Below are 11,092 nucleotides of genomic sequence, written 5' to 3'. Positions count from 1 at the left end.
ATGAGATCCTGAACAGGCACCCCCTGAGAACGAATGGGTCTGCACTGAGAGTTTCTTAGGTGCTCCTGACTCCCGGGACTACCCGTATCTCTCCCCACGGGAGATCCCAGCGCTGGCCGGGACGCTCCCCCCGCCGCGGCCCCGGGAGAGGCGGGAAGCGGCGGGGGGAGGACGGGCGCTGCCCCTCTCCGCGGCTTCACCTCGCGCCGCGCAGGCGCGCTCGCACCGCGCAGGCGCCGCGGCGTCGGCGGCGGGCAGGTGCGCAGGCGCAGCAGAGGGATCGGCCACGGCGGGCGGGCGGGCGCGGGTCTGCATCCGGGTCGCCGCCGTGCCCATTGTCTGGGGAAGGGGCCCGGGGCTCGGCGGCTCCGTGGCGCTGCACCCGAGGGCCCCTGCCCGTCCGCTGCTCACCTGCGCAGGCTTTAGTAAGTGATCCTCAGCGGCTCTTCCCGCCCCTGTCCCGGGCAGATACCGGGGTGCCCGCGGAGCGCCCCCCTCGCCCGGGCGGGCGCGCGCGTGCGTTGCCGTCCCTCAGGCGGCCCGGCAGTCCTTTCCCCGTGCCTCTCGTCGCTGGCGGATCCCGCCAGGGCGCTACGTCCGGAGGTGCTGGTGGCTCTGGGGGCCTCGGGCGACCCCAGTGGCCGCCCAGCCCCTCCCCGGGGTGCTTGCCGGTGCCCGGCGCTGCGGGCAGCCCGGGAGCCGCGGACGGTGCGGTGCCGTGTTGTTTCCCGGCGCCTGAAGGGAGCGCGGTTGCCCCGGCGGGCAGGCAGCTCCTGGCTGGTTGGCTGTGGGCGAGCCCTTGCCGGCGTGCGTGCCGCCGCTCCTCTCCCTCACCTGTGGCAACGAATGTCGCCGGGACCCCCGTGCCGGCGGGATCTGCGGGCTGCTGTTCGGGCGGTGTGGCGGAGACTGCCCCTGCCTGTCACGGCTCTCCTGCCTTTCCTTTTCATTTAAATATCTTTGACGAGGCCGAATTCTCATTATGCCACGTAGTAACAATACTGTGTTTTTTTTTTTCCTGCAGTGGACCGCAGTTCGAAGAGGAGACAAGTGAAGCCTTTGGCAGCTTCGCTGCTGGAAGCTTTAGATTATGATAGCTCTGATGACAGTGATTTTAAAGTTGGAGATGCTTCAGGTAAATATGCTTCCTCATCTCCTCGGTTCAGAATTATCTCATTTTTGTTTTATGGTTCCTCATTTAATATCATATGGGAGACAGAATGGTATTGGTGAACTGTTGGGACTTGAAGCCACTTAAAGTTCAGTGACTCAGTTGGATAACTGGAAATTTTTGTGCTGTGGATAAAAAAAACCTGATCAAACAAAACATACAGTATTTCAATCGGTATTATTTTTTTCTCAACAGAAAACTCATGATTATCGAACAAGTTTTGGCAGAAGCATTTGGGTAGCTTCTGTGCTGACTGGCTTAGCTATATCTTTTGCTTTTTATTTCTTCAATGTAGAGATAATTTTTGAAATATTCATTGCATTTAGTATTGAAATAAGAATGTTCTAAAGCTGTTTTGTTTTGAATAAGTCTAGATAATAGTTTGTTTTGGTCTTAGGAACTTGCCTGTTTCTCAAGATTAATTCCACTTGGTGAGTGAAAACCTTAAGCAGAAAGATAATATGTTCAGTTTTTTATTGTTTTTTACAGTAGACGAACTTAAGATGTCCATTCAGATAGCTATGCAGAAAGGTGTACCCATTTCATACTAGAAAGGAAGTCCTCGTCTCAGAGTGTTTTTGTTCTGTAGCCTTTTCTATATGTGCAGATTCCTATATCTGCAGTGAACATCCACAGAAACTGAAAGTAAGCAAGGTGCCAAAATAAAATTAATAAATTCAAGTTTATTGGAGGGAAGGGAAAGAAGGGGCAGGACCGTGTTTGTGTATAAACTGCACATGGGATGTTCTGTGGTGTATGCTTAGGGAAATAAGCAAAGAGATGCAGGATGTGTAAGATGTAAGGGAAGCATTATGGCATTTTGTCAAAAAGCTTAACTTTGTTATTTCTGCACTGGGGTTGCTGATGTATGTTTTCATGTGAACATATCTTGCAAAAATATTTGCCATCTCCGTTTAAGGGCTTATTTTTTAACATCTGGCAAGCTTCTCCTTATTAATGAACTTAATGCTTAATAATCATTTCTCCATTGCCAGTCTTAAGATATGCCCTGATGCTCCTTGTTTGTGTTCCCCAAGCTTAGACATGTTTCCCTTGGTTGGTCTGGTAGAAGCAGGCTGCAGTGACTTAAGAGAGTAAAACTGATGTTGTCTTACCAATTTCATGCTAAGATTTTTGGTGGCTTGTTTCATTTACTTTTTTAATCTTGTTTTGGGGATTTTTGATCCCTTTTTTTTGAGTAAGGGCATTGCCTTTTTTTAAAGACAATTTGCTGTAAAAGGAAATTGTTTTTAGTTCCCAATGAATATCTCCCTATTCTGGAACAGTAGTGTAGGCAGGATTTAAGGGAAAAAGAAAATTGGAAATGGAGTATGGGAGGTGGACACATAATTCAGAGCAATATATTATTTCATTAAAAGACAATAATTCATTAATTAAAAATAATGAATAAAGCTTCCTTACTCAACTATGTCTAAATGTAGAGGGTTAATTTGTAATTGATATCCTCTTTGATTTTTAGGATTTCGTATGTACACATGGGGGGGGGACGACAGTGTCTAACCTTGAGAGTATTTCAATCTCAGTTTCATTTTGAGGAACTTGGATGGGTTTTCCTTTAAAAAAAACACACTGAATTGAAACAAGCGTATGAGAAAAAAACAAGTTCTACTTATAAAATGTTTTTCTAACTACCGTTTTGTGTTCATATACCTGATTGAGTGTTGTTTTAACATCTCAGAACGTATATCTATCACTTGTAGAAATCAATGTTATGTTTAATAAAATTTAAAATTTAGAGAAAACACTTTGAAACAGCAGCAGAGTTTGACATTTTACACTTTATTCAAAGATTTTCAATGTGAAGGGAGAAAGTTGTGAGGGCTTGGGGAAGTTGGGGAATAGAAAGTTATTAAACATATAAACTCTGAAGTTGGAAGAAAAAGAAGCATTTTGTATGTGTAACACAAGTTAAATGAATGGTTGCAGGGTATTTGAAACATCAGTGCTAATTTAGAATGAAGCTGGCATAACATAGCGTTCAATTTGGTTGTACGTAGTCCATTTAGATTCAGATGGAAGAAGTGCTAAAATAAGGGGCTTCTTTACATACACATGTGTAAGTAAAATTGATAATTTCAAAGTTATATAAACAATATCTGTGTACACACACAAGCAGCCATACTAGATGAATTCTGGATTGTTGCTAATAGAAAACAGGTTTTCCTTTTCTTCACTGTGGATTCAGCCTTCAAAGCATGATGTGTATTTCTCCAGTACAGTCAGGGCTGCTGCTCTTCTTTCAGTGACCATAGAGGTTTCTCCATGTGCAGCCTGTTGAAAGTCAGTATTTAATATTTGTTTGAACAAATTCAGAATTTCATTGCATAGTTTGATTACAAAGGGAAATAAGTGTGACAGAAGGAGGAAACAATCTTTCAACATTGAAAATGACCATAAGTTCTACTCATGCACTCAGAAAAATCCTGTAAGTATAGTAATTCCACAGCTTTGCAATGTATGTTTATTTGATTCATAGATGCATATGTAGGTGTTTAAAAAAAAAAAAGAAATTAAAAGTTAAAAAAGATTATTTAAAAACTGAATTAAAAGAATTCTGAAGTTTTTTACTCCCTGTTGATTATTTTGTATCCATATGCATGAGCTTTAGGATGTTGTGATATGTGCTAGTAGACTGATACTGTACAAGTCTAGGAGGACTGAATCCTGAACATTCAAGCTTTTACACATGTTTATTGTTCTATCAGATTTCTGGGAATATTAAGATGCAGTAAGGATTTGAGAAGTTGGTATTAAGTACTTTCAGGAAGGAGTCAGTATTTTTGAATTTTTGTGTTCAGAGCCCTGATGTCTCAGTAAACTTTTTTCATTACAGAAACTATTTCTAGTCACCTAAGTTCCATTTCCACACACACACAAAAAAAATCCATAGAAACTATTGCCTTTACTTACAGTGTAGTTAATTGCTTTTCTTTTGGATTTAGGTCACACCAACAGACAATTACTGCCTTTTCCATATTAAAGATACCCTCATTCTGACATCTCTGTAGGGAAACTGACTTTAGAACTGTTATGTTCTTGTAAATTTACTTAATGTAAATAGTTTTTAGGCCTGTGTGCCTTTCATTGTTAAATATTGAATGAAGTAATTTTTTAATGGCTTCTCTGTTTCTACGAAATAGGAAGTAGTAATGCCATATTTTAAAGTACTCTGTTTTTCTGGTTTTTATAAACGTCTTGAAGAATTTGTTCCTTAAGTAAGAATGTCGTATGTAATCTTAATGTGGGATCAATTAAAAGAACTGTCCCTTTGGAGTCAGAGCGTACAAATATGTGACTTGAAGTGATGGTACTGAGATATACTCAACTGAAGTTTTTCAATAGCATGTTTCACAATACAGATCAGTTATTTGAAGTTTTGCTTTTAAGTTAACTAGAGCATACTTTTTTTCCTTAATTTTTTAATATTTTTTTTTTTTTTATTTAAAGAGAGCAGCTGGAGGTATACTGATGCCAGAAATCAGTGTATAGTTGTAGAATAATTCCCAGCAGGATTCCAAAGCAAGGATTTACTACTTTTCTTCTCTCTCATCGGTGAAGTCGGTCAGTCTTGGCAGCTCATACACTGAAATTGAAATGATCCAGAGAGATCGTGTGTGGTCCCTGAACAAGAATGATGTTTGAATTTAAGGACTGTCTGTCTGTCTCAGTATAGCTAAGAAGAGTGTAGCTGAATGTTGCCTTGAAGAACTGGATTCTGTCACTACTTCTGCTACAAGTCTCCTACACTTAAATTTTTAGAGACATTTGTAAATGTTTGGTTTTTTGGTGTTGAGCGTGGAGCCTGACTTGCATAAATATTATGTACCATTATTGCAATTGAGGTCAGTAGGAGCTGTGTTTAAAATGTGTAATGATTTATATAAATGCATATATTAGGTATTCTGAAAATCTTGTGACTTGATCTAGAAATAAAAAGTTGCAAATATCTTTATCTTTCTGTAATTCGTTTCCTCTTAGCACAATGGAGATTCCACTTTTGCTTTTCTGCACAGGATATTGTAATATAAAGAAATGTTTGCGAAGCACCAAAATACTGTAGTGATAAACACTACTGAAATATTGATGAAGGAACCAATACGTTTGTTTTTGAGAATAAATTTAAAGGATATGCAACAGAAAAGTTGTAGGTTGTTTCAGCAGACCGTGAAGGTAGGAGAAAATACTGAATAGCTAATCATTATTAAATTATCACATAATTGCACAATCTTAATTGTTAAATCATTTCAAGGCTTGAATTTGCAACTGTAATGTGTAGTGCCTCAGAGTGGAATTCCTAAGGGCTTTTTCCTATTGAGAAAATGGAAAATACAGGCATTATGTTCTCTTGGATTATCTTCATCCCAGTTGAGGTCTTTTATCCATATAGATGTCTGCCACTTGACATAACACTTTGGAGTGACTGATGGGCATTTTCAACTTGCGTTCTCTTTGAAAACACTGAGATTTTTGTTCTTCTGTGTGTTTACTGACAGCAGAGGAGTAATGTAACAGAAAGTTAAGACTTTCATTCCAGTGTCTGGGCAGGGTGGATTTAGTGGTGGCATGACATTATTTTTCTTTGTTTTCCCCCTACTGTGACTCTTTGTGTCTCGTCTTTCCAATCTGTTTGTCCCTTATGGAGCCCTTACTCATCAGTTCAGTGTTGTTCTGCTTGTTCAGTCAGTCTTGAACAGGATTTTCATGGTCTTCTACTTTACTACTCCAACTTTACTTTCTTTTGCATCTCCTCTTTTTTTTGTATGTATGTCCATCTCTTGTGTATTTCCTGCCACATGGAGAAGGTTCTTCTGTGCTTTATAAACTCCAGCTTGGTAGGATTTTTGCAGCCTGTTTGCAGCCTGGCCACCTCTGAGAGTCTGGACATGCTCAGTGAGGATGGGATGTTTCAAGTGTTTCTTGAGCATATACTCGTCACAGTTCCTCAGAGACTTAGCATGTCCCAGACACTTGTTCAACTGTCTCCCAGGTGTCACTTCCCTCATACAAGATGTGAAACTCTTAGGTGTTTCTGGGCAAAATACCTATTCTAGCTCACTATTCAAGAATTTGCTTTGGAATCCAATTTTAAGGATTATTTAGGACTGCAGCTTTGCTGAGGGAAGTCATGGGGCATGCAATACTATATCTCAAACAAGTAAACGTTGGTAACGTTAAGAAATAGTTGAGGACAGTGTCTGTAACTGGGAAATACCAAGCAAATTCAGGAGGTAGGGTAACCACCTCCAACTCCATCTATGTTAGAACATTGTAAATGAGGCAGTTCCCAATGACTCGGGATTGGCAACCTTTATTTTTGCGTGCTTTTATGAATTGAATAGACATCTACTAAATGCTGTGTAACATAATTGCAGCTAGTGTAGAAGTGAGGAAATTGCTCACTACACAACTGTCATTTATGTTCCTCTGCCATCCTTTTTTCTATTAAACTAAATACTTCTGAAACAAGTGTAATTGCAGATCCATGATCAGTTTCATTCATTCCTGTTCTGCCCAGTCTACATATGCAGCTAATACAAAGTTTAGATACTTTTTTTCAAAACACTATTTGAGAAGTGAATTTCTCTCCTTACAGCAGTAACATCTTAATTTATGTTGGTTTAGTTTTGTATGTTCTTGATTATGTTACTTTGGAAAGTTCATATTTTTTTTTTTTTTTTTTAACTGCCAGCATTACCAGTGTTGAATTGCTAGTAGCCTGCCGATGTTTAATCATCATACTTGGCAAAATAGCATAGAAAGCCAGTGGCATATATCTAACTGATGCTAGGTTCTCTGTTTTGAAGTGATGTTGAAAGTGAAATATTAAGCCTTTTCAGTATAGTTGTATTGGTCTTGGCATAATGGACCTCTGTGGCTTTAGTCTAATAAACAAATGTGATCAGGAATTTATCAGTCACACAACTCTGCCTTTGGCAATTTAAAAGTTCATATTTTCCATATATGATCTAGGTTTTCCTGCCTTATTTTTACATGCAGTTATTAATATTAATATTAACTTTGTAGTTAGGTTAAGCATTTCCTTAAGGTATTTTTGAGTCTTCAAAATTATTTGCAATTTCTAGATCAGATGTATAGGAAATACAGCTGCTTTTACACACGTTTGGTATAGCATGTGCAGAGGAGTTTTTGTGACTCTGGAGCTGTTCTTGTAAGGAAGTTTATGGGCGGAGGCTGTTGTTGACAAACACTTTTTGCAGTGCTTTCCACTTTCCCTGTCTGTCAGGTTGCAGGCAACCTGTGTGAGGGATTGTGCATGGTGCATAACATGGTGTTTCAGGAAAGATAGCCGTGTAATTTCACATCACCGTGTCAAAGATGGGTTGTCCACCTTGCGATTGGGAGAGAGAGGCTAGGGGACCACTAGACAGGGTGATGGTGGTTGAGTGGTTTTAATCTCCAAAAGAATTGATGTCCTGCTTACGGCTACCTCACCTGTGGCCTGTTCTTTGTTAGCGTCCTCAAAAAGAGGATTTTGTGAAGCACGCCGTGGGCTGGATGACTTCTTACATGATGCTTATAGATTATTATTGAACAACATTATTTAGCAGGAATAACTTCAGATATGGTAGTTTGTTTTCTGTATTGCATGCTCAGTTTTTCAGGTTTTTCACTCCTTTTCAATGATCCAGGATCCTGGATTGTGTTCTTTGTATACAGCTTTGAGCACCTGGGTAAGACTCAACCAGACAGGACTCAATGCAAAAAAAAAAAAAAAAAAAATTCCAGAATTATTCCAGATGCTTCTCTTCTGCTATCTGGAGTTTGTTGGGCTTTGTTAGTGAAAGAGGCAAGCCCCAAATTGGGGCCATGATTTCCTTTAACTAGCTTATCCTTCAGAGTTCACTTAAAAAGCAGCTTTATTGCTTGTTTTTACAGAGCTGCTTGTTGAGCTAAATACCGCATTGAAGAATCAGCCTGTCTTCTGTGGGCGGGTGGCTATGTACTGATGTAGTGTAGCACTTACTCTCTGTATACGTGGATTTTCTTAGAATGTGTTAAAAAAAAAAAAAATCACGGGGTACCATGTTTAAAGTTGCTTGTAAAATGGCCCTGCAAAAGCTGGGGAGGATTTTTTTTAAACTGGTGTAGTGATTTCAGTACTTTCCTCTGAAGTCTTGCACATAAGGTATTATACAAGACTCCACGGCTGATGTGGAGATTAGTAGTCACTTTTGTTTATCTTTATTATGCTTTTTCTTATGTTAATTCTGGAGCATAATGTTCTGTCCTGGGGAATTCCTCTCAGAATTATCCTTTTTAGATCTGACTGCCAACTGCTGTTGCGCTCAGTAGAGCTAAAGATACAAGGTGTACAGAAATGAATGATGCTTTTCTCACAACTGTTCTCTCATATTTGTTCTCAGTGGAACTCTGTGTGCTTCGCTATTTGGCAGTGTATCTGGCCCCATCTTTCACTGAGAGTAACTTGACTTCTCTCCTGTAGGGAATGACATGGCTGCCAATTTGAAAGAGCCATTCTTTTAGGAATTTCTTTCAAGGAGAAAATTGTATGCTATAGCCCCTTCCTAACTGAAAGTGTATCTGACAGAAGAACACCTGCAAAAATAGCTGTTATCACAGAATAGCTCTTTCTAGAAAAGCACCTATCACAGCGGATGCATTCAGACAGAAGGGGATATCCCTTACCTATAGTATCTCTGGCGTCTACGTGCATGCAGACAGGAGAGCACAAAGCATAATGTGCAGGCAGAAGGCAAAGAAAATTTGAAGGAGCGAAGCGAATGAAACTAACGTTTACTTGTTCTCTGCTTTATATTGTTTGCATGGCATAAAGCAGCCACAGAGTATCCTCAGTAGTGTAGTATTGATGTACAAGAATCACTGTTGGTAATTGAGAGTGCTGATAAAGATCAAACTATACCCAGTCTCAGATCTCCCCCAAAATGAAGTGGAAGCTTAAATTCACAAGAAGTCTAAGCATATTTAGAAATGGAACAGCACAATTAAAGCATCCAAACAAATTACTGGAGTCATGGAGTTATGGTGGTGAAGTTAAACAAAAGACAACAATATAAAGTAACTTAAAAATCCAGTTAATTTTAACATGGCAAACCCCTATACTACCTTCTTTACAGTGAGACAAGAGGTGCAGATTGGCACTCAAACTGTGAAATGAGATACAAAAATACATTTTGCTTTTAAACATACATATGGCTTTTAATCTATAATATAAATGTCTAGTCGAGAATCTAGCTTTAGGAGTTCCTTGTGAAGTATTTGTGAGAGCTGGCAAATGTCATAGAATGGTTTGGGTTAGAAGGGACCTTTAAAGATTATCTAGGCCACCCCCCTGCTGTAGGCAGGAACATCTTTCACTAGGTCAGGTTGCTCAAAGCCCCATCCAACCTGACTTTGAACCTTCCAGTGATGGGGCATCCACAGCTTCTCTGGGCAACCTGTTCCAGGGTCTCACCACCCTCATCGTAAAAAGTTTCTTTCTTATGCTCAATCTAAACCCTACGCTCTTTCAGTTTAAAACCAGTCCCCTTTTTCCTGTTACTACAGGCCTTGGTAAAAGTATCTCTTTTGTATAACCTCCCTTTATATATCGAAAGGCTGCAGTAAGATCTCTTCAGAGCCTCCTCCAGGCTGAACAACCCCAAATCTCTCAGCCTTTCTTCGAAGAATAGGGAGAAGTGTTTCAGCCCTCTGGCCATTTTTGTGGCCCTTCTCTGGACCCACTATAACAGTTCCATGAATATGTATCCACACAAAGTTACTGTAATTTAAAAATATTTCTTTAGATTGCATATTGGTTAATACTGTTTTTTATTTTTTAGACATGCTTGAAGAGTGTTGTGCCATTTCAAAACTTCAGTTAATTATGTTGTACTTCCATTACTACCATTAAGGCTGGTAGGCATAGGGAAATGACTGAATTACTCTTTTCTCAAAAGACTGTACAATAACTCTTGTTACTGCATTATCTCTTCCCGCCCCACCTCCCTTCTCTCTAAAGGTTAGAACGTTTGCAGGAGAGTTTTACTTTCTATTAGCTTGCACAGGGGGACTCATCAATAGTAGTAGTGCTGATGGATTTTTATTTTTTTTTTGTAATTATATAATCTCTTCATCAAATATTTACACATACAGGTATATGCAGGAAGAGACAAAATTGACCATTATATTGAAGTAACAGCTGAGCTACTGGCTAGTCATAGACAGTGTTCTGTGGGGTGGAAATAAATGCCATGTGATATGTGTAGCACAGTGGCCCCACTGTTTGTTTATTTGGCTTTGTACAGAGATGGATGTGCACAGAAATTCTCTGTGTAAGGTGATACTGAGTGGTGTTTTTTTGGTGTGGTAACTAAAGCAATTAAGGATTTTTTTTTTTTTTTTAATTTGCAAGCATCAACGTGTTTCTTCTTTGTATGTGTGTGACAGTGCATCAGGAACTTGGTGATGGCTCTGAACAAACTGACGACCGTAGCCATTGCCTAATTGATCCCTGCATTAGATCAAACTTTATATTACTTTTAAAAAATAACCTCTGAGCTTTTGTTCATTAAAAATAATACCGTAAATTAAAAGTAGTAGGTGATTATAAGATGAGAGATAGTCAAGGTGGATGATGTTTATAAAATTTAACAACTTCTCATCATCTTTTTCCAATATTTTTTACATGTACTTGATACAGCCTTAGTTTTGTGATTTTTTTTTCATACAAATCGTCTTCTGTTATATTTCTATTGCACAAACTGGCCTATGTTAATAGAAATAGTGACTACACACAGAACAATATTGTATGAGGGATATAAGGTTAGAACTTACGCATTGTTGTGCAGCTGCAACACTGAATGAGGCATATTTTATGTGGGATTAATATGTGAAATAACACTGGAAATTAAAAGAGCC

The 11,092-nt window shown here is 39.6% G+C and overlaps 1 protein-coding gene across 1 annotated transcript in view; it reads left to right on the top strand.

Annotated features, from left to right (window-relative positions):
* Positions 1-982: 982 nt before the first annotated feature.
* Positions 983-11,092, top strand: part of PHF14 (PHD finger protein 14) — a gene marked incomplete at both ends in the record, with an annotated part of 164,244 nt that continues 154,134 nt past the window's right edge. The window contains 2 exon segments of the mRNA XM_081996362.1: positions 983-1,003; positions 1,006-1,135. Of these exon segments, the coding sequence (XP_081852488.1) occupies positions 983-1,003; positions 1,006-1,135 (151 nt within the window).

Source organism: Phaethon aethereus (assembly GCF_964289735.1).
Source record: "Phaethon aethereus genome assembly, chromosome: 2".
NCBI lineage: Eukaryota > Metazoa > Chordata > Aves > Phaethontiformes > Phaethontidae > Phaethon > Phaethon aethereus.
This window is presented reverse-complemented; position numbering and strand designations above follow the sequence as displayed.